This window comes from Arachis stenosperma, chromosome 4 (assembly GCF_014773155.1).
Source record: "Arachis stenosperma cultivar V10309 chromosome 4, arast.V10309.gnm1.PFL2, whole genome shotgun sequence".
NCBI classification, from domain to species: Eukaryota; Viridiplantae; Streptophyta; class Magnoliopsida; order Fabales; family Fabaceae; genus Arachis; species Arachis stenosperma.
The window spans coordinates 143045658-143071667 of NC_080380.1; the positions used below are offsets into that span (position 1 = coordinate 143045658).

The window sequence follows — 26010 nt, forward strand, 5'->3', positions numbered from 1 at the left end:
GTAACATTTCCAATGGCCTTTAGGTTGAGATTCCATCTTTTGATTTAAAAGAGGATTTTACTTGTTTGCCCAATTGGCAAGCATCACAAGTAAGATCCTTATCAAACTTGATGTTCGGAATTCCTCTAACCAAATTCTTTTTGACTAGCTTAGAAATTTGGTACATGCTAGCATGACCCAACTTTCTATGCTAAAGCCATTTTTCAGATTCAAGAGAGGTAAATCATGTTACATTTTGTTCCTTTAAATCCTCAAGAGTTAATCCATACACATTATTACATCTTTTAGTTTCAAATAGAACATCCCCAGTTTTCTCACAAACCACTAAGCAAACAAGTTTCTTGAAAATAACTTCAAAACCCAAATCACACAATTGACTAACACTAAGCAAGTTATGTTTCAATCCATGTACAAGAAGGACATCATTTATACAAGATGAGAGATTTTTACCCACTTTCCCAACAGCTACTATTTTTCCTTTTGCATCATCACCGAATGTGACAAATCCTCCATCATATTCATCAAGCTTTATAAAGAAGGCTGTCTTTCCGGTCATATGCCTAGAGCATCCGCTATCCATGTACCATGTGTTCTCTTTTCTTTTGGATGCTAGGCACACTTGCAAAACAATGCTTAAGAGACCTTAGGTATCCAAATCTTTTTGGATCCTTTAACGTTAAACCATCTTCTATGTCCTGATGTACATGATCTGCCATAAGGCACTGTTGGGACTTGGTTTCTGATTTTTCATCATCATCATCATCTGAGTCATTTTCCAACTCTTCCCATGAAGCCATTAGTCCTTTCTTCTTTTCCTTTTTCGGCCTTTCTTCCTTCTTCAACTTGGGACAGTCAGATTTGAAATGCCCCATTTCCTTGCAATTGAAATAGGTTACCTTGCTAAGATCTTTCTTTGTCCTCCTGGAGCTGCCGCCTTTGCCTTTGAGCTTTGCCATTTTCCTGAATTTTTTTGCAAACAACACAAACTCATTTTCAGAAGAGTTATCACTGGATTCATCATCCAGAGGGTTAGTTACAGAAGACAATGCAATTCCTTTCTTTTTTGAATCTTTTTTCAAATAGGAGTTTTCAAAAGCAAGTAAGTTTCCTCTCAAATCATCAAGTGTCATGGAATCTAAGTTACTGCTATCAGAAATAATTAGGGCTTTTGTTTCCCACTCTTTTGTGAGACACCTCAACACTCTTCTCACTAGCACAGATTCTGAATGTGTGATTCCAAGAGCATCTAAGCCAATAGTGATGGCATTGAACCGTTCGAACAGTTCATCGATGGACTCTCCTTCCTTCATTGTAAACATTTCATATTCTCTGTTTAACATGTCTGTCCGAGTATTTTTTACAATGGTAGTTCCTTCATGAGTGATTTGCAACTTGTCCCAGATTTTCTTTGCCGTTGTGCATCATGATACTCGTCGGTACTCCTCAAAGCTGATAGCACAATTGAGCAGATTGGTTGCCTTGGCATTTAACTCCACCTTCTTCCTATCTTCCTCGGTCCAGCTTGCTTCTGGTTTAAGAGAGGTTACTCCTTGAGCATTTGTGGTAGTAGGAAATTTAGGACCTTCCAAGATGATCTTCCAAAGTCTGTAATCTACAGCTTGTACAAATATCTTCATCCTCTCCTTCCAATAGGTATAATTTTTCCCAGTGAAAAGAGGAGGTCTGTTGCTTGATTGTCCTTCGGTCAGATTATAAGACACCACATTTGCGCCACTGTTTTCCGCCATTAGGATCTTTACTCCAAGCTGCAAAGCTTGATCTTGAGACCAAGCTCTGATACCAATTGATGGTTTCAGTGGCTAAGAGAAGGGGGGGTTGAATCTTAGCCCCTTTTCGCTTGATGATATTTGCTGAACTTAGAGAAAGCTTTTCTGTTTTTAGCTCGTCCCTAGGCACGAGACATTTTCATTTTGTCTCGTCATTTGACACGAGACATTTTTGATGTTTCATCTTGATCAGTAAAAACAGAATTGAAGTAGGAAGAGAGAGAAGAGAACACCCAGATATATCCTGGTTCAGCTGCTAAGTGCAGTGCAGCCTACATCCAGTCTCCATCACAACAATGATGGAATTTCACTATAATCAACCAGATTACAACTTGTAAAGTGCTAACCCAACTTACAAGGGGATTCCCACAGAATCATGAAACACAACACAGATGTACAAAGGACCTCTAAGACATCTATGGCTTTTTCTTTTAATTTTGCACTCTCTGCCTTTTTTTGCTCTATGGCTTTTTCTACAAACCTCACTGTTTGCCTTTTTCCATGAGACTCAAGACATGACAAAATTAAACAGAAAAATACTAAACAGAAAACATTGAAGGAGAAGAGGAACTGCTAGCTTAGGTAGCTCTGAGAACTCTGTGCCTTGCACTCTCAAATCTAACTCCTTGAATCAAACCATGACTGTTCACCTCTTTTATAGAGAAGTGAAGCCTTCACAGTTGAAACACAAACCCGAGCTCAGCTTCTTTTCCTTCAACAAAAACCGGTTCGGCCAAACAGAGAGAAGAGGTAGCTCATGCAAAAACCAACATGCAAATACCTCTAGTCCTTCCTTGGTCACCACTCTTCATCAATCCGAGCGCTCCATCCTTGGCTTCCTCTCCAAGATGGATTTCTGGCCCTTGATGCTTCATGATGATGATGACTTCATCTGCTTCAATCTCTGCCTTCAACCATCACTTCGCCACTCTAGCTACTCCCTGTGGTGGTTGAGCAGAATCAAAGACAAGCCATGCCTCCAAGGATCTTCCCAACTGGCCGAATCTTCTTCTTTCTTTTTGGGTATGGAGGATCCGAGATCACCTCACCAAATCTTGCCATATTTGGTGATAATCTCAGCCACAGCATACTTTTCTTTTTCTTTTTCGTGCCATCAACTCGATGGTCTTTAGCTTTGCTTTTCTTTCTTTTTGGTAGCTCCAAGTAGCTTCCATGGCTTCCTGTGTATTAACCGAAGAAAGAAGCAAATGTGAGAGAGAGAGGAGAGAGAAATTTGAACTCAAACAAATGGGTAATAGCAAAATGAAATTAAAGTCCCACTTCCCTAGTTTAGAGTGGCGTGTATCATCATAACAGCCATCAAATCAATCTTCTCTCTCTTTCTTATGTTTCCAATGCATTAATTGAATTTGAAATCCTTCAAAATAATGAAGTGGAATCCGTTGGAAGCATTTAGTTATTTCCTTTGCTTCATGGATTCGAATAAGGCATGGAAACACTCATCAACATTGGGCTTGGTAGCAATAAGGATTATTTTTGGCCCAAATAAAAGCATTTGCTTTCCTGATGCATATTGGATTCGGATCAAACAAGTTGGTTATACATCAACAATATATTTTTGGGCTTGCAAGTATAAGACTGGCCCAAACCAAATCAGCTTTAATAAAAATCATTTGTATTAATGCTGAATAATCTTTAATCAAACTGGGCTTGCTGCATGTTTTTATTTTCGGCCCAATTAATAACCTGCATTACAAAATTATTAGTTAGCATATAATTTATGAAGATTGAACTAATAATTTTGCAATTAAATAATTTTTAATAATGTTTGTTCATCACAAAAATTAAATTGGAGTTTTCCAAACTCATCATTTATCAAAAATTATATGAGATTATAAGTGGGCACATGAACTAATTTGTTTAATTTTAAAGTCTTAAAAGACTTATGAAGCACGGACACTTCGCTAAATTGTCGTGTCCGCGTGTTGGACATATTTCGGACACGACATGCATGTCTGCTGTGTCCAACTATGTCTTAATAAAAAATATAAAAAAAAATTTTCGGACACGCCTGGACACACCTAAATATTATCACTTGTCAGTGTGTCCAATCTTAATCTTAACATATATTCTTGAAATGAAATTAGATATAGTATATATTATTATTTATTAAAACAAAAATATTTTAAATATTTGATATAATTAAAATAAGACACTAAAAATAATTAAAAAATTAATTTATATTTTAATACCAATAAAATATCAAAATATCATTAAGATTTATCTAAAAATATTTTATATGTATATGTGTCTCCGAGTCTTATAAAATTTTAAAATTTGCGTGTCGATATGTCTCGTGTCCCATGTCGTATCATGTATGTGTCTGTGTCAGTCAGGGCAGAGCTAGTATAAGGAAAGGGGGGCAATGCCTTCCCTTAATTTTAATTTTTTACATGTAAATTATACATAAATTTCAGTTTAGTCATCCCTTAAAATTTTATTTTAATCTTATTTTATTATGTAAATATTTTTTGTTCCCCTCTAATATTTTATCTAACTCCACTCATGGTGTCAGTGTCCGTATATCATATAGTAAAAGACTAACTTGTAGTAAAAACAGAAACAGTTGTCATTGGAGTAGAATCAACACTATGAAATGGAGTAGAAGTACTTTGGGTGGCATTCACAACACCAGTTCTAGATATATATCCACCTTCATTAGGAGCAACTGTAAGACCAGTTAATACACTTGGATTGTAGTTGAACTGTTATGAGTTGAGTGATTTTGAATATCAAATATTTTGGTGACGGATTAGATCTTTAAAATTTTAGTTAGATAAATAGATTTTTCTCTGACTTCAAGTGATTTTTGACATAAGAATTTGATGTGTTTGGCGGAACTAAATATTAGAGACTTATTTAATAATTTTAATTATTTAATAACAAATTTTTTTACACAAAATTTATTAAGAATTAAATTGTCATTTTACTCTTTAACATATTATTTATAAGATTTAAACACAAAATCTATAAATTTACCTTCTTAACTAATTAATTTCAGATTTGTTAAAATCATATTAGAAAGGTGGACACTAGTATTTTATTAAGATTATTGATGCCAGATCAGTTTAATTTTTGGATAAAAAGAAAATTAGTTAGTAATCAGGTAATACAAGTTATCCTAATCCATTCCCCGGTAGGTCTAGTTGTCACACCCACCCACCTAAGCAAATCGAATTATCCAAATCTTAGTTGATTAGATTGCTTGATTCTCTTGCTTATTATTGATTACTTAATCATTAGAGAAGTCTAATTAATAATGATTCCAGATTCTAGAGATAGTAATGATGTTTGGAACCGTACAATGTTGACAAAGTTGCTTTGCTCATTCCTTTATGGAGGGCGTGATCGCCGAATAAGATACTCAGGAATCTAGATTTTCTTATACAGATGACGAAAGAATACGAAAACTTTGGAAAACCACAAAAATAAAGTGGGTTAGCATAAAAAGCCAATCAACAAAGTAGGACAATTTACGCTAATAAAATAAGGTAAATTTTATAGTATTTATAAATTAGTATTTAATTTTTGTTTAATTTATTTTTTATGATAAATTTCAAATATTTAATAATTACTTTTTTTATATTTTAAAACTAAATATTAATTTTTTATTTTTTTTAATAAGTTAGATAAATATTTTTAAATATTATAGTAATTACCTAAAATAAATAGAGAACAAAATTTTAATTAATTATATTAGTCTTCTTATATATTTCTATATAAATCGAATTAATTTGGGGAGTGGATCCTCTCCAGTGACAAAAATTGGATGGTTTTCAGTGAAAGATCTCATCTTTCATTATTTTTTCTCTCCTATTTAATTTTGGTTCCACTTAAAAATTAAAGGTGAGAGATCACACTTTATTCTCTCAAGTGTTAGAAAAAATGAAAAAGATCTATTTCTATTAATTTGACTCTATTTATATTATTTATATGTAGTTTTCATTCAATTTACTATACATATGCTGTATTAATAGTAAATTGAATTAAATTAATTCGATTTATATAAAAATATTTAGAACATGACTTATAACCAATTCTGATTTAGAATACTTGCGTAATTTTAAACTCCATTTATTTTATTAATGTAAATTATTCAACAAAGTATGTAATATCTGAAAATATTTCTCCCATTAAATTGCTAATATCTTTTATCACTATTAGTCTATTATTATTGATTGTTTCCTTTTCTTTTTCCCTTGATCATATTACCTACCTTAAATTATGTTTAGTTTTGCTAGAGATTGGATAAATTATACTCAATTTAATTAATTGAATTTATAATGGAGACTTTTTTAAATTAAAGAAACAGGCAATTTTTTAACGAACAATGAACGCAAATTAAAGGAAGATATTATTTGAACCGTCCTTCTCATTTTCTTTATATAATGATGCAGAATTTAGAATCGATTTCCACATTGAAAGAAACAGAGAATTGATGCTTATAAATAAATAAATTATTATACTAAATGTTAGTCGGACTATTCTTCAATATCCAACAAATGCTGACGCTAATTATTTTTATTAATTAATACCTGTTCGTTTAAGAAAAGTAAAAAAGCAACGTGCTTTAATCCACAAATGTTTTTCTTTGGTACCAAATAGGTAAGAAAAGAAAGACAGAAAAAAAAAAAACCATTAAGGGTCTCAAAAATATAATTAAATAATACTCTAAAGTGTGTACTTGTTAAGTAGTTGTTAGTGAATAAAGATATGATGAAGGATAAGAATGAATAGTAGTGGCAATAATATTGAACCATCTTGCCAGCCCAATTACGCATTATTGAATCTCTTTCTTTTTCCTTGTTTAGTATTTTCCTTTACTGTTTCTTTGACGGCTTTTTTTTTTTCCATTTAAGAAAACGTAATCTTATTTCGATACAGTGATAGAATTACATAAGGTTACACAAAATGTCTATGATAATGAAACAGAAATATCATAGTGCTTATTTAACAACCCCACAAAACCCCATATGCCCCAATTACACTTGCTCCACATTCATCGCACAAGTCACAAGATATGATTCATGAAGCTTTGTTTTAGAAGCAATTCCGTTATGGTTTAAAATAAAATGTTGTAATTATCTATATGCACATTAACATTTTATACATTATCTTGGCAATTTTTCTCCGTCCAAGTTTTTATTGGTTTATTGAGTGTCTAATAAATATTTTTGTTTGAAAAGTGAGTTAACTATTCGATCGACCTAAACTTGTTATAAATATTTATTTTTATAAATATATTAAATAATTTTTTGATATTTTAATTTATTTTTTTCATTTTGAATAAATTAAAATTTTATTATATCTTTTTTATTTTCAATATCAAAATAAAATTGATAAATTAAAATTTTCTTTAAAATATTATTCTTTAAATGTGTAAAAGTTGAAAAATTTTTGTTGAAAGATAAAAAAAATATTTTCAATTCATTAAAAATTCCCTTAAAACACTATAAAACTTTATAAATTCAAAAGAAAATGATGAATATTCTTAAATCACATTTTTTTATTTTTTAAATTTTTAAATAATGTTTTTTTCTGTCTTTTAAAAATTAAGAGAATTATTAAACATATTATTGACATGTCCTCCTATCACCACTCAATTTAAATATGGTGAATACAAGTGTACAGTAAGTTAGTAACCTTGACTCATTCAATTCTTCAGTTTGACCATTGACTGCTTTGACCTTTTCTCCCTTTAACGCGGACAAAGCCGAGTAGCACTGTATTAATTAGTGACCGAGAACTCAAATTCTATTTGTCATTAATTATTATCCATTAATTGATGAATTTTGTTTTGGTCCCACCATTTTCCTCAAAATTAGCCACATCTCTGGCGCACCCTTATGCTTTATACCGCCACTAATATTTTTGGAACATTCTATTTATCATCTTCTTTTATTTGCTTTTACAGATTATTTTTGTTTCACTAAATAGTGAATACTACGTACTTTTTATTTTTACGGTATTCTCCAGTTCAACAGCCAATAAATTACTACATGTATAAAGTATAATTTGAATCTCCAATATTTATTTGAACAGATTAATAAATTAACTATTAAACTAATCTAATTTAATTAATATTATATATTTATTATTATTTTATAAATAATTAATTTTTTATAATTACTATATAATTTACTACATAAATTAAACCAAAATTTTCTTCCGGTATTAATAATTAAATCAATAATTATTATTTTTTTATTTACGATATATCTTTGAAGTTTGATAAACTAAAAACTAATTTATCGAATAGATCCATTTAAAGATTTGTCATTTGTCAATAAATTATTAGAAAAAACTACCAAAAATATCCATGAAATTTACGAACGCTGACAAAAGTATCCATAAACTAAGAAATTAACGATGTACTCATGAAAGATGGGTTCGGTACGACAAAAGTATCAAAACCCTAATTTTTTAATCAAATTTTCAAACTACCCCACCATCAATCTCAACTCACTTTTTCAACCTTCCATAACCCAACCTGCACCTTTAAAACCCTTACCATTGAGTTTGAAACTACTCCTACAACAGACCAGACCGAAATCCATAGTGATAGTGGTGGCGGGGGATCGAACTTCAACCAATTCAGATATAAGTTTACAACCCATATCCAAACTAAATCAATCAAATACCAAAAAATATCTAAAATATAAAATATTTTAAATCTATTCATCCAATTTTAATTCACTATAACAAAATTAGAAGCAGAAACAACCATCAACCACCAAAAACTAACAAATCTATTCATTCAATTTAAAATTTACTTCAACAAAAATCAGAAGCAGAAGTAGCCATCAACTGAATTTTCTACAAATCAATCTCAACCTTTATAAAAAAAATAGAAGCAAATTAAAAAAAATTAGAACAGTATCTTTTTAATAGTAACTAAAATAATTTCTAAAAAGAAGAAAAATAAAATAAAAATTATTTTTAAAAAAAGAAATACCTTTTTCTTCGCCAATTGTAACATCGTCGACGGCAGAATCTCCATCAGCAGCGCCGCCTCCCTTTTTTCTTTAATTTCTTTTTATTGAACCCTCTTTCTGCATGTAGCACGCAGCACCACGACCCCTCTCTCTTATCTGGCGCGCGATGATGGCGTTCTCCTCAGTTGGGACAGATGCATCACGCCGACGTTCTCCTCGGGTTAGATCACAAATGTGCGACAAAGGTGTTGTAGTCACCTTGAAAGTGAAAGGGGGAAGTAGTGAGAGGGGAGATTGGCAGTGACGCTGTAGGTGGGTGGCGGACGGTGGTGAAGAAGTAGGAGGAGAGTTCTGTTACTCTACGAAGATTTTTGTGAGAGGAAAAAGTAAGGAGAGAAGAAGAAGTGAGAAGAGAGAGTGACGGTAGAATGGGGTTAGGGTGGGGTAGTTTAGGAATTTTATTAAAAAATCAACAAAAAATTTTGGATACTTTTGTCGTACGGAACCCATCTTTTATGGATACTTTTGGTAGTTTTTCCAAATTACTATATATATATAAAGTAGGATTCAAACCTCTAAAATTTATTTAAATAGACTAATAATGAACTAATTATTAGACTAATTCAAATTAATTTAAACCTACAACTTTGATTTAATAATTTTTTTCGTTTACAAATTATATGTCACCATTGCTAAGGATGTAACTTTTTATTTTTGGCTGGGCAAGTAAAATTAAGCAAGCCCAACTTTATTTTTCTTATAGTTTCAAAAAATTGTATCATATACTCATTTGTATGTAACAATTCTATATGTCCTATTTATTTGCAGGAATCAAAGACAATAGATGAGCATGCAATGCTATTATGTTCATGGACTAGGGCAGTATAGTTTGGGTCCCAAATTTAATATAGTCTAACAACACAGACAATTAGAAATTGGTGCATAGATGCTTAAAACGATAAAAAGAATTAGAGAAAAGGAGGGGAAAAGTTAAAATAGGCTCATTAGCAAACTAACTTTCTTAACATGGAAAATATGAAAATCAAAAAATCAGACAATTCATCAAAATATCAGCATTAATCCAAAAATAATTATAATGAAAACTAGACTTATGAAACAGGACATCACAGATAAAAAAAAGCACTAAAAAGGACAGAGCTAGGAGAATTGTCTGGAGACCACCACCATTGAGTTGGGTCAAGATTAATATTAATGCAGCATATAATAAGAGTTCTGGAAGTGGAGCAATATCAGTAGTAATTAAAGATTACAGAAGAAAGATAATTACAGATTCTGCAATGAGGTTCAAGACTAGTTCTGTATTAGCAACAAAGGCAATGGCAGTTATAAATGCTTTGATAATATCATAAAATTTGTAAATGAAAAATATAATCATTGAGACTGATTCACTTAACATAACACAAGCGATTAAATCCAAAGGTAATATAGGTGAAATACAACCTATAATCTAGGACATTAAATTGTTGATGGAGAACTCTGATAAATGTGGTATGATCTGAGTACCTAGAAGAGATAATGCCTTAACCCATTCTATAGCAAAATTAGCTGCAGCGAATAATCTAAGGTCCAGATGGGACTTCGAACCACCAGGAACAGTCAGAATGATTTTGAACAGAAAGACAATGAGAGCAAGTCGAAGTCATAAAGAGAAGATCACAAGCATAAATGTATGCAATTCGGACACTGAAGATCACAGAAGAGGTGATAGCGAAGGAGAAAACTAAGAGAGGAAGGAACAGCAACCAAAATTTATAGCGGTGCGAGTTGAATCTTATAATCAGATTCAAAACAACATGCAGCAGCATCAGCCTCGAGAATCGTCAATGGTGGGAAAGCTTGACAGGAATGGAAGAGAAAAAATTCTGCAAGACCGAAGAGATTGGAGGGTCATGAGCATCGGCGACGAGGGAAGGTGGTTGTGGTTGAGAAATACTAGCGCAAATAGCAAGAGTACTCATCGACTGCATCAGGAAGACGACGTTCAACTATGCATGCTAAGAAGTGTAGGAGAAATTGAAGCAAACTCAGAAAACCCAATTAGAGAGAAGTCAAGAATTTTTCACCATGGCCAGGACAGAATCGCAGCAAGTGACGGTAAAGAAAACATGGTGATGATTCCCAATGACAGCAACAGTTTGCATTGCGGCAACGCATAGAGTTAGTTGATATAGTGATGACAAGATACAGGAGCAGCATCTTCTTCACATGGGGGAGGCGACGTTGCGGTGTCAATTTGATGGAAGCTTTGTCCATGGAAATGGAGCAAAGATGTAGCCAGTCGATTTGGGGAAGAAGGGAGATCAAGTTCGAGTCAGCTTAGGGGTATGAGTTTAGTGTTCTGGTCTGGATATTTTGGCACTAGATACTGATAAAAAAAACCTTAAGTGTGATATAATATGAAAATAAAATTAACAATTTTTTTTAATCAAGTTAGGTTAATCTAATGGTTAACTCACTAATCTGCTTAAATAAGTGTTAGAAGTTCAAATTTCATATACTACGAAAAATAAAAAAATGAATACTCAAATATATTGTTTAACATATCGGTATAAAACTCTTTTATATAAATAATTATAGTGAGTACTAATGTGTTTTAAAAAAATAAAAAATATAATGTTTCTTAAAATATAACTCGTTATTAGAAATGTCAATTAAGATATTATTTTTTAAAATTTGAATTATTTATATAAAATATAAATAATAAGAGATTAAAAATTATTTAATTAGCAAAAAATATATTTTTATTTAATAAAAAATGTTTGAAGATGAACCAATAATTACAAATGCTTTTTTTTTAAAAAAACTATAATGCTCAATATATTTATATATATATACTTAGTATTTTAATTAGTATGAGTGTATGACATGTCATGTAAAAAGCCAAGGGGGGAAAAAGGTTCTATTTAAATCGAGCACAAATATATCGTCACTAAGAAGTACAAACCTCATCTCACTCGCTTATTCTCTCTCACTTTTTCTCTCTCTCGACCACCACCGTCCACCTTGATCACTTTACTCATATATATGCCATGCAATGCAAAACACCATAAGATAGCAATTTGTGTGTGATGATAAGCCACTACCAAAGATACATCCCAATCACAAATAGCAAAAAAGACTCTCTCTCTCTCTATATATATATATATAATGAGGCTACTTGCATCTCTACCTACTCATCATCAACCAAACTCTACTATCCCCTTTTATTCTTCTATGTCTAAAGCCAAATGCAACCCAACTTTCCAAAATAATAAGGCTACTATCACTAGCGACACCACTTCTACTAGTTTGTCATTCAACAAATCTAAGCTCTCATGGGGTCGTCTCAAGAGTCAATTTGAGCAATGCCACTCTCCCAAACTTGGCCACAAGTGGATGCAATACCAAGGAATCAACCATTGGGAAGGCTTGCTTGATCCTCTTGATGATAACCTAAGATGGGAGATTCTAAGATACGGCCAATTTGTTGAAGCTGCTTACCATTCCTTTGACTTTGACCCCTCTTCTCCCACTTATGCCACGTGTCGTTTCCCCAAGACCTCACTCTTATCTAGATGCGGTCTAAATAACTCCGGATACAAGATAACCAAGAATTTGCGTGCCACTTGTGGGATTCGGTTACCAAAATGGATTAATAAGATGTATGAACTGCCACGCAATCAGTCTAGCTGGATTGGTTACGTTGCAGTTTGTCATGATAAAGAAGAAATCGCACGTCTTGGCCGGCGCGACGTGGTGATTGCTCTCCGGGGAACATCCACTTGTTTAGAGTGGTTGGAAAACTTACGCGCTACGTTAACAAAATTACCTAATCATATGAGTAAGGATAACAATGTTGATGACAACAACAACTCCGGTGGTGATAATAATTCTGCTAGGGCAATGGTGGAAAATGGATTTTTGAGTCTTTATGTGTCTAAAACAGCTACAAATCCAAGTTTACAGGACATGATAAGGGAAGAAATTGCAAGAATAATCCAATCTTATGGTGATGAGCCACTTAGTTTAACTATAACTGGTCATAGCCTTGGAGCTGCACTCGCCATCCTTAGCGCGTATGATATAACCGCCACCTTAAAAAATGCACCAATGGTTACCGTGGTTTCTTTTGGTGGGCCCAGGGTGGGAAATGATGTGTTCAGGAACCAACTGGAACAAAGTGGGACCAGAATTCTGAGAATCGTTAACTCTGATGATGTCATCACAAGGGTTCCAGGTTTTGTGGTGAAGAATGATGACGTGGCAAGCATCGGGGATGTCCACGTGGCGCGCTTGCAGAGCTGGTTTCATAAGCGCGTGGAGGACATGCAATTGGTGTATGCTGACGTAGGACAAGAGCTGAGGCTTAGTAGCAAGGAATCACCGTACCTCAAGAAAGGAGATTTTGCCACGTGTCATGATCTAAAGACGTATCTACGTTTGGTAAATGGTTTTGTGAGCTCTTCATGTCCGTACATGAATGAAGTGACGGAGTATCAATCAGAACCTTTGCTTTGATCCGTTCCTATTAGATTTGGACCGAAGCTTATACAATCTAATCATAATTCTAATAATTGTTTCGTTAGTTGTAAATGAAGATGAGGCTGCGCTAATTATGAAGTGATTATTGTAAGAATATTAATCACTTCATTTTATATAGTGTAAGATGACATTTATTTGACTATAAAAATGTACATTCATATTTTGATGTTCAATTATATAGATCAAACTGTTGGCAAAAAGAGATTTTTGCATTACTAATTATTTCATTTATTTGTTAACATGTTCATTATTCAAAAGATTGTAAAATTGACAAAGAACCGATTATAATAAGTATTACATTTTTTAAACTCCAAAATGATAAATATTATTAAACTATATTAGGCATATACTAAAATTAGTTATTAGTATAAAATATATATTAAAATATAAAATACACATTAAAAATAATTTAAACAATATTATTAAACTACTACTCTTTTATCTTAGCCCATGATAATAATAAAAAAAATTTTGTAACTCACAAATTCAGTCTAACAGAATTCATAAATTCAGTTTTAATTTTAGCCTTTATCATCTTATCTTATCTTTATGTTATCTTCTTATCTTATCTTTACTTTTATCTTTCGTAGATAATACTCTATATATATTTAGTTTTACTTTTATAATTCAATCAATCAAAAAATATACTATACACGCATAGTCCTTGAACTCCAAACACTTTTGGTTTCCTGATTAATCAAATAGTTGAAGCAATACATTATTATTATTGTTAGTGATGGATTCGCCGTTGAAGAAGATCATGCTATGCAGTTCGGAAAAGGAGATTTTCAGGGTGGAAGAACAAGTGATGGTGCAACATTCTGTGATCATAAACAACATGATCGAAGATGGGTCGTACAACCATGAAGAGAGTAAGATTCCATTGGATTGCGTTGACTCCAAGACTCTCAAGAAGGTCATCGATTATTGTACACACCACACTCACCACCACAACGACAACCAAGAAGATCTTGAGGCTTGGGATGCTCAATTTCTCAATGTTGATTCTAACGGCCTTTATGATTTGTTGATGGCAGCAAATTATCTTGAGATTAGAAATCTCATGGATCTGATATACGGAACTATAAAAAATATGATAAAGGGAAAGAAAATAGATGAGATACGCAGAATCTTGAACATTAAAGATCATGGCTTCAGTCCTGAGGAGGAAGAACAAAATCGCAAGGAGTACCCACATTTTTATTAGAACAAATCATGTCTACTCTTTAATTTTATTTGTTTTAAATTGTTTTTCTATACGATGATCCACACCTAGTATTCAACATGGGGATGTTAGAGAATGTTTTGGCTCTTTTGATATCGTACAATTTTCTTTTCAATTGTATGTTTAGTTAAACCTCTTTTTATTATTGTCATGGATTATAGTGGAAGAATAGTTTAATAATTACTTAAATATAATATTTATACATAAATATATGATGATTGATTTTAATGTATAAATAATATTTTTAAATATTATTAGATTAAAATTTTCATTTTAAAAGATAGTTACATATTGACAAATTTTAGAGAGTAATAAAAAAATTGCTCTAATTTAAAGACAATCATTAATATTAAAACTTCTATCGAATGATGGAAAAACTTTAAAGAATCGATAGTTTTAAATTCTTTCCTATTGTTCAATATTTTTACATTAAAACCTCTATATATAATAAAAAAACACCCGTTAAGGTTTTCTTTTAAGAAAAAAAAAACATAACGAGGAAAAGAGAGAGAAAAAAAAAGGTCATTTTGACAAAGAAAAGTATATGGAACCAAAAGCTTATTAGCCAAAAATTAAACAAAACCACATTAATTTATATTAATAATTAATTAATTTTAAATTTTTTAAATTTAAAATTTAAAAAATTTAAAATTGATTAGGTAAACCTAATTAAAACCTATAAAAACCTTCCTCTCCTCTCTCACATTAACCTACCTACCTCCAACAATCACACAGACCTCTTCTCTCTCTCTCTCTCAACCCTCTCCGTCTTGCGTCATGACTTCCACCGCTGAAGCCACCAGAGAGTTCCACAAAATCCACGAAACCTCCTTCTCCGACCTCCCCCAATATACAAATCGTAGCTGCGGAGAGCCTATCCTATAGATTCAAGGACTTCGTGTTCGCTCCGTACGGATCTTATTGGAAGTTCATGAAGAAGGTGTGCATGTCGGAGCTCTTGAGCGGCAAAATGCTCCACCAGCTCCTCCACGTGAGGCAGCAAGAGAGGAAGAGGTTCCTTAGCGATTTGGCGAAGAAAGGGTTGGCCGGTGAGGCCGTGGATATTGGGGCAGAACTCATTATGCTGACTAACAACGTGATATCGATGATGACAATGAGGCAGAAGAGTTGTTCTGAAAGGGGAGGAGAAGCGGAGGCGCTAAGAAAGGTGGGGGAGGACACGGTGGAGCTGAGCGAAAAGTTCAACGTGTCGGATTTCTTGTTGTTCATGAAGGGTGTTGATATTCCTCAGATCTTCTTGATGATGAGTAGGGGGAATGCGCATTTCGTTCTCCTATAGTTTGGTGGATATTTAGGTGTCGTTTTAATGATTAAAGAAACTGTAAACTACACACTTGATCTTAGCTAAAATTGAACAATTACAGAAATATAAAAAAAACATTCATTTAGTATGAAAAAAATATCCTAATACTTAACAAAAGAAACATCTAATTATATTTTAGCAAAAATAATTAAATATCTATAAAATTTAAAAAAATATAAAATTCTTAAAGAAATAGAGACACTCACATTTGCAATACAAAAAAATTCGAAAAATATATAAAAGATCATCCATTTAGTATGAAAAAGAAACATTCCGAAAAGAAACATCCATACATATTAACTCATAGAAATTTTGGATTCACCCAAAAGTATTTGGCTGATTTTTGGCTAATACCCTTTTGGTTCTCTAGCATTGCTCTTTTGACAATGAAACGCTGAGTAATGAGATATTAGAATTAGATAGAAAATTGATCCTCTCCAGTTTTTTTAACACTTGAAGAAATGTAGTGTAATTTTTTACTATTAATTTTATAAGTGTGGCCAAAATTAAATATGAGAAAGAGAACATTGAAGGGTGAAAGATCACAATTGACACTATCCAATTTTTTTTTCATTGGAGATGATCCACTCCCAAATTAGATATACCCGATAAAATTCTAATGTATATACAAATTGAAGGGATCTTGAAAAAAATATACATGACACAGTTTTTACAGAACAATAACTATATATTATTGTTATTCATGTGAAGATAATAGTTATAAAATGTGAGTGTATATTATTTTTATATTATATGAAATAATTTAATTAAATATATTAAATTATTTAATAATTTTTTTAATTATTATTTTTATATAAAAATATGTTCATGTGAATAAAAGTCTACATTTGTTTGTTTATTTTCTTTTACAAATAAAAACTTCATCATTTGAATATATATCTCTCATACATTCTCTCATTTAAGAGTTTTTTTTTTTTGTTTGGATGATTTTTTTTATAGGATTTTTTTTTCTTTCTATATATATATATATATATATATATATATATATTATAAATTCATCAATTTGGGATATCCTAATCTTAAACTTGCTCATGTTTTTGTCGAGTTGTCAATATATATAGTGCTTTTATATTTTATTAAATTCTTTGTTGTTTAATCGATTTGAGTTAATTGAATAGTTAGTTTACTCGTCTATTTAATTAAATATCAAGAATTTAAATTTCGTTTTATATATATAATAATTTTTTTGACTAATAATAAAATAAATAAAACTCAAATTTACAATAAATTAATCCTAAACATATTGAGTTGGGCAAAACTATAAAAAATAGCCAATGAGTTATAGTTCAAATGGCATAAATTATCCATACTTATCTTAGAAGTCGTGGGTTCGAGTCTCCCTATCTTTAATAAAAAAAAATACTATAAAAAAATCCGTTGTTGTTTAAGATATATATGAAAACCCTAAAGCTAGCATATACAGCAGTTTGGACCAAACAAATTAAAAGAAGATATTTAGACTTTCAAAATCTACTAATATATATTGGAGATCTGGAAATTTTGAACCCAGCACATTTCCGTTAGAGTATAAAACACTTACAATTTTAATTAAATTTTTATTTGTTATTGTATTACACATTTTTAATGAATAAACACATTTAAAAAGACACGTTACTGCTACTAATATATTGATGTGTGGATAGTCACCAAAAAAAAATATTGATGTGTGGATGAAAAAGTTTAGGCGTCTTTATAAGGGATATATATTATGTCCAAACTCACGCATAAATACCAGAAAAATGTAGATATTTTAATTATGGGAAAAAGAAACATGAAAAGGTTGGTGGAATGAATCTGCTGGTGTCTTTTTGGAAGTTATAAGAAAAACTAACATTTGATTCACGATGGATTTTGCAGGGAAAGGAATAAAGGTGTTTTAAGTGTGCCAAAAATTAAGGTGTTTTAATGCTTTTAGCTATTAATTTTAATCTATATATATATAAAATTAAAATTAATGGCTAAAATCAATGAAATAATTTAATTCCACCTACCTAAAATGGTTTCTATAGTATCAATATAATTTTTAAGAAGTACTCATATAGAAACAAAAAAAATAAAATAAAATAAAATAAAATCCTCGGGTGTTTTGAGTTTCTCCTGAAACAACTTACACTCTGTTAAAGCACAAATTTAATTTGAGTCATGTTCGACATTATTATTTATTTTTAAAAAGAAGAACTTGGATTTTTTTTTTAAGATTTAATACTTATGAAGAATGTTAGAGGATCAACATAATATTTTGTTATTTTTGGCAAGTGATTAGTAGCAATATTTGAAAATATGGTTTAAAAATATGTTAATGAATTGTTAGATTAAAAAAATTGGATTAATAACTAAAAATAATAAATTATGCTGAATCTTAAATTTTTCTGTTTGCATAATTTAAAATTCAAATTATAATTAAAAAATTAATAAATAGTGCTTATTTCATTTCATAATAAATTTTCTAAAACAAAAGATACAAATAAAGAAAAATAAAAATAAATATTTTAGTAATAGTAAAAAATTTACATTATTTGAATAAATACAATCTTTTTTGTATAAAAGATAAATTTTAATTAATATTTCACTTATTATTTGTCTGTATATTGAAAAATCATTAGAAAACTTTGAGAAACTTATCATAAGAATTGTACAGGAAAGCATCATCAAATTGAAAAAGGGAGAACACTAGCAGCTTCTAGACACAATACTTTAAAAGAAATAGGCTAAGGAATTTATCGCAAAAGGTCAGAAATATTGAGTTTATATTGACAAATTTCAAGAAATTTTCGTTGATTGGGAATTGAAGACAAGTAGTAGAAGATGGTCATGAATTTTGTATGATTTGGTATAACTAAAAATGATGTGTTATATATAATTTAGTAGTTATAATTTTATATGTATATTTAGCTATGAAGCACGGATACTTCGTTATCATATTCGCGTGTCGGATATATTTCGGACACGACACTTATCGATACTCGTCCGACACCCGTGTTGTGTCTTAATAAAAAATAAAAAATTCTTCTCCGGACACGTCTGGACACATCTAAATATCATCACGTGTCCGCGTGTCTAGTCTTATTCTTAACATATATTCTTAAAATAAATTTAGATATAATATGTATTATTATTTATTAAAACAAAAAATATTTTAATTACTTGATATAATTAAAACAAGACATTAAAAATAATTAAAATTTTTAATTTATATTTTAATATCAATAAAATATCAAAATATCATTAAAATTTATCTAAAAAATACTTTATATTTTATATATATGCGTGTCCCCGTGTCATGTAAAATTTTAAAATTCGCGTGTCAGCATATCCTGTATTCGTGTCAGTGTCCGTGCATCATAGATATTTAGTCTTTTAGTGTCTTGATGATAATGTTAAAGAGACACTAAAAATTAATGAAATAGTTATGTAGTTTGATTGAAGGAAAATGTCTTTTAAGTAATTAAGTATAATTGGTATTTAGGGATATTCTTTTTGATATTATGTGTTGGTTATAACTTGTTTAAATAATTCTCCATCTCGGATCGAAATTATTAACCATAATTGAGAAAAAAAATGTCATAATTAAAAGAGGCATATTATGAATGATTACTTTGGGGCTTTTAGAGGACCTTTTATCTGAGAAAAAAAAAAGATAATTCATTGGCATATCAAGATACACATATTAAACATCCAAATTTTTTTACCAATTTTTTTCACTTTAAACATTCAAATTCAAGATATAACACACACATATATAACACGTGGATATGTATTGCATATTTTTGTGGTAAAAGAATCTTAGAAAAGCTGGTGCAATGAACGTTACTTATTTCTTTTTGTAAAATGAGTTATAATAATAAATAAAAATCACAATTTTGAGGGGCCCCTTAAAATGGGGGTCAACTAGTGAAGTCTCCAAGAGCCGAAAATGGCAAATTAACTCCCAAAATAAAAGTTCGTTGTAACTGTAACAGATAACAAAACATTTTAATTTCCAAACGCGGATACATATGTTTGAAAAAAGAAAGAAACAAAAGGGAGGATTGATTATACGTGTGTATCAAAGGCCATTATGAGACGAAATCTTGGCACAATAAGTTTTTGATGTTGCACCATAGAAGGACAACATTCAATTTCAACTCATTGTAATAATTCAACATATATAAGAAACATATTGAAGAAAATAAAAGCAACAATGTATGTGGAGCATGCCACTATTGATATTGATATATAGATAGATACATATATATGACTTTGAAAAAGAAGTGGCTCATTTTTTGCCTTTGCCCACAAAAAGAGTTTACTTTGTTTATAGCGTGGCCATTGTACGTACAATATTCCAAAATTGTGTCACATTCTTCACTTCAACAATCATTTCAAACGAGAGAGAGAGAGGAGTGAATATTCCTGTACATGGTTCAGTATGGTTTTAGTCTCTAAAGTATAAGTCGAAAATTTTTTTTATTCTCAACTTTTTTTTTATATATAAAATCGTCTCTAAGATTTAAAACCAAGTTTTAAAATTGTATTTTTTACTTAAATAAGAAGAAAAAGCTGTCTATAATTTACTTCCCAACTTTCGTTCTTGATTAATAAAAACATCCTTGACAAATATTTTTACAGTTATTCGTCTTTCATAAATTCAAGAATTTTACTTTTGACTATGAAATACGAATGTTTCTGCTTCTGCCGCTATCTCCATATAATTTTAGTCTTTAAAATAAAAATAATTTTAAAATTAAGTAAAATTTTAAAAATAATTTTGTATGTAAAAAAAAGTTAGAAACTAAAAAATTTTTTAGCCTATGTTTTAAAGACCAAAATCATATTTGATCTTTCTATATATATATATATATATATATATATATATGTGCTTATTACTAGTACAGAATACTAGTTAATTAGTTTTATTGTGTGGATTAATTAAGACATTACCATGCTTTATTTTCATATGTAATATGTGTAAGTTATAAATACATATGGAACGTGTGCAAATAATAATGGTTAGTAATACAAGAAAAATGAACCTAGGTATAGAAATAGGTATATGTGAATATATGCACGCTTATTTGAGAAATTAAAATGAGCCAAACAAAATTGGCAAAACGATAATCAAATCTCTCACCACTAAAGTGATATATAGATAGAGTGACCCATTTGGTGGCACACGTCAAAACTCATCACAATCAGAACCAATGAGAGATCGCGCATGCATGTAGAGAAAATATATAGGGCAACAAACATCATTATAATTATCGCGCCATTTTTATAAGCTGACTATATTGAAATACTAAATAATTTAATATAATATATATTAATATTTTAATTATTATTTTTATATAAAAACGTATTTATATGAGTAAGTTTTTTTTTTATAAATTGTTTTTTTTTTAAGAAAATATTACAAGATTGTACGGTTCATAATATTAAATTAGTTTCTAAACAACATTTTTAATTATTATCAATACGAACTTAATTAGTTTAATTTGTTAATAAGCGTTTATTTTAAAATGATTTGAATATTAAAATTAGTTGTTATCATCATTTTAAAATTAGATTAGCATGTTAATCGTTCAAAAGACCTAATTTAGTGTCTCAAAGATCTTTGAAGGACTAAAAATAGGTTCAAATTTAAAATCGGAATTCATTAGAGTCCATTATAAAATATATTTGAGTAGTAGAGAAAATCATTTAATGGTTTTTGAAGCATACCATTTTGGCATTTCCTTTCTTTTTCTTAAAAAAAATGTTATTTAAGTATAATATTTACAATTGAATTTTGTCTATTAAGTAATTGTTGCACCGGCCAAATATGGCATCTGAAGTGCGATTTGACGGTGGTCCTTTATTAATACAACAAAAGTATGTATCATAAGTAAATCTCTATTTTAATTTTGTTGAAGTAATTAATAACCTTGTAGGATTGTTCTTGAGGATCCCTCTATTACAAATTATTGTCACTATTGGTAAGTTAGTTTCTAGCCTCTCCTACTTCAACCTATCATCAAGCTAAGCTTAGAGGATAATATATACTTATATATATATATATATATATATATATATATATATATATATATATGTTAAAGGTTGTGAGAAACTAAATGGCTTATTCATACTTAATTACTTCATGGATTCCCGTTACTATTTTTTTTGGATTAAAGTTTATAAATAAAAATTATACTAAATTATTTTTACAAACTTAATTTTGATTAAAAGTGAGTTGGCAATAATTTAATTTATATTTGATAATTTTATATTAAAATAAATTATAACAAAATAAATGTTGTTTAAATTATATTATTTAAAATCACGTTTAGATAAAAATATTAAAAAAATATGAAGTTATATTACTCAATCACTTTTTTTTTAACACTCTTTTGGTTATAATCTTTTTTTTTTAAAAACCCATAAATTTATGTGTTGAAAAATTTTTTTCCCTAATTTTTCAATACTCTTTTTGATTGAATTCGGTCTCCCTAATATATAGAATCAATCATTTATATCATAAATAATAATAATAATAATAATAATAATAATAATAATAATAATAATAAATAAATAAATAAATAAAGTACATATTAATTCAAGAAGACACAGTACAAATTATACGAAGTAAATAAAACAAAGAAAAGTTTCATAAAAAAAATATGTATCAATACAAATGATTAAAAATTTTATATGAACAATGAATACAAAAAATTCTATAAAAAAAATAATGATATGCATAAAAAATTATTAAAAAAAAAGCTCCCAACAAAAAACAACAACATCCATAGTATAAACAAAAAATAAATAAATAAAAAATTAGTAAAAAATCAAAATTTAAAAGAGAATTCTAAAAATAATAGTATAACAAATATAATTATTATATATTACTAATTTTATAACTAAAATGTGTCACATGTTATTCTCTTATTACAATTAAAATTAAATTTTTTTTCTAAAATTAAAACTTTCTCTCCTCCTCCTCCTCCTCCTCCTCCTCCTCCTCTCTCTCTTTCTATTTCTCTCGTTTCTTCACCCACTTTATGTTTTTGTATATATCATTATCAATAATTAATTATAAATTTGATAATAAAAATGTGTAATAACATAATATTCTCTAATTGTAATTAAAATTAAACTAAAATATTAAAATTAAATTAATTAGTTTTTTATTTAGTTTTAAATTTTTATCGCTTATCTTTTTAATTTATATTTTTATTTACTTCAAATACTTTTTACATATCATTGAGAGAATACTATTGAGAGAATACTAATGTTGTGATTAATAATTAGAATTAAAATTTAATTATTTCAAAAAATATTAATTTTGAGTTAATTTTATAGTTATCAATATAATTTTTTATACTAATATTTAATTATATTTTTATATAAAGAGAAAAAATTATTTTTAAATAACAAATATGAAAATTATTTTTTTTAAGCAACAGACTTCATATCATTTTAAATCTAAAAATGCACATTAAACTCTTTTAAGTTTTAACTAATGAATGTTAAAATTAATTATTAGTAAAAGTTAAACTCTTTCAATAACTAAAAAATTATTATTTGATTTTTTTATATACAGAAATATTATCTTTTTAGTCTTTTGTATCATAATCTATAATATCAAGACAAAGCCAACGTATTTTAAAAAATTATATTTCCGTAATAACATTATGGGCAAAAATTCTAATTATATATTACTAATTTAACAACTAAGGGTGTGTTTGGATTAGAGTTGGTCAAACTGAAGTTTGAATGAAAGTGATTTTGTAAAAGTGATTTTGGATAGAAGTGAGTTTGTGCCAACATGATTTATGTTTGGCAATTCTATACTAAAATTGATTTTGATAAAATGAAATTGTTTGGATAATATTAGTTAAAATCACTTTTAGATATATAATTTGTTAATTACTAAAAAAATATAATATTAAATTATAATTATTTTTTAGTATATTTAATCTTTTTTATACTTCTTTTAGTATATTTTTTATAAAATTCTATTTTAGTTTGTTATATTTTTTAATAAAAATTAATATTTATTTATTAAATTAAAAATAACATATAAAATAATATATTTTAGTATTTTTATGAGTACTTTCAATAATCTTATTTTGTTTACTGTTTTGGATTCTAACTTTTTATTAATTATGTTTTTATTATTATTTATGATTAATTTTTTATTTAATTTATTATTTTCAATAAGAACAACAATACATATTATAACAAATTAGAATAATAAACAATAAACAAGAATTATAATAATAAATTTTACAATATCAAACAAAAAAATATTCTATAATTTTTTTTTAGTACTTTTAGTATTCTTTTACTTAGTATTATTTTGGACTGTAAAATTTTATTACTTATAATTCCATTGTTACGTATGATTAGTTTTTTATTTACTTTATCATTTTTAATAAGATCAATAATTCATATTATAATAGAATTACAATAACAAATTTAATAACTCACAGTGAAGTGAACGCAAAAGCAACAATTTTTTGCTTTCAGTAAACGCGCTTTTAAGCCACAAAATCACTTCTGCGTTTAGAAGAAAAAGATTGTAAAACATCAAAAAGCAGCGTTCAAAGAACTTCAACGCACTTTTATCCTCTCAAACGAATTTTCCAAACACACTCTAAAATATATCATACGAAGCTTAATTCCTTCCTCTATCCTCTTATCTACCTCTGGCCGTTTCTATTTCTCCTTATCTTTTTAAATCTATATATAACTTATAATTTAACAAAATCTCTCTTCTTTTTTTTCTCTATCTTTCGCTCTCTTTTTTTCTCTTATTCTCTATTGTTCCCTATATTTTTATTCTACAAAAAAAATTAATAAAATAATATACTATATGCATATTTTTTTTAATTTTTTTTGTTTAGCTTCAAATTTTCAATACTTATCTTTCTAATATATATTTTCACTTTTCCTACTTCAAATATTTATTACATGTAGTTTGGAGAGAATACTAATGTTGTGATTAATAATTAGAATCAAGATTTAATTATTTAAAAAAAAATTGATTGAGTTAATTTTATAACTATGAATATAAATTTTTTTTATACTAATATCTAATTATATTTTTAGGTACATAGAGAAAAAAATTTATTTTTAAATAATAAATATAAAAATTTATTATTTTTATTTGAACAACGAACTTCATATTGAATCAAATATAAAAGTATACAAATTAAATTCTTTAATTTCATGTTAGTTTTAGATAATGAATACTCAAATTAATTATTAGATAAAAATTAAACTCTTTCACATGAAAATAATAACTAAAACTTATTATTTTGATTTTTTTTATCTAAGGCTACGACCTTCTTGTAAAAAGTAGTTTAATTCTATAAATATTGTGTTATAATCTATAATGTTAGAATAAAACCGACTTAATTTTAAAAAATTATATTCTTATAATATTATTATGAGTAAAAATACTAATTTACTTGTAAAGTATAGCCATAAAAAAACAAATACAATAATTCTAATTATTATTCTTAGTATCTCTTTTTACAAATAAAAATAAAGGATAAAATTAGCAAAAAAGAATAAATTTCTTTAATTATTTATCTAACTATATTAATTGAATGCAAAAACTACAATTTATTATTTTTGGTGAACGAAAATTAAAACGTAGAATCATATTTGTATCAAACGTGCGTTCAAGATTATTGAACGTGCTTTCATCATTGCCATCTTGTAAAACCTTTGCTTCTTTTATTTTATTTTTTTAAAATAAATTAGACAACTTCAATTCTAAATATTATAACACCACAAGTCCACAACACACCTATATTACATATTCATTCATATAACACTAAAAAGGTTCATATTCAACAATCAACACTAAAGGCATATGTTGTTTTATTTTAAATTTTGTTTTTGGTCATTGTCAAGGCCGGGTAACCCAGCACAAGTAGGGATATTTCTTTTATCGTTTTGAAGGTTTTCAATTTTCATTTAGTTCACGCACTACATGGGCCTCATCATCTTTGACTTATATCCGTATAAGGTCCAATTGTCCCAGGGGAGGATCGCTATCAAAAAGTTGGCCCAACAAAATAGGTTGATCATGATATAAAAATACCCAAAACATACCCGACAAAAAATACCAAAAATATAAAGGAATAATTGAGGAATTCATATATAAAAATTAAAATCTGAAAAAAAATA

General features: G+C 28.7%; 2 protein-coding genes and 1 pseudogene across 2 annotated transcripts; all 3 read left to right on the forward strand.

Moving 5' to 3' along the window:
- Positions 1-12086: 12086 nt before the first annotated feature.
- On the forward strand, positions 12087-13367 carry LOC130972880 (phospholipase A(1) DAD1, chloroplastic-like). Its single transcript, XM_057897210.1, has one exon. It carries the CDS (start codon positions 12140-12142, stop codon positions 13259-13261), a length of 1122 nt encoding a protein of 373 aa, XP_057753193.1. The 5' UTR covers positions 12087-12139; the 3' UTR covers positions 13262-13367.
- Positions 13368-14021: 654 nt separating this feature from the next.
- LOC130975773 (SKP1-like protein 11) lies at positions 14022-14492 on the forward strand. Its single transcript, XM_057900512.1, has one exon. It carries the CDS (start codon positions 14022-14024, stop codon positions 14490-14492), a length of 471 nt encoding a protein of 156 aa, XP_057756495.1.
- A 77-nt stretch (positions 14493-14569) lies between these two features.
- On the forward strand, positions 14570-15810 carry LOC130975774 (cytochrome P450 93A3-like; annotated as a pseudogene).
- Positions 15811-26010: the final 10200 nt, after the last annotated feature.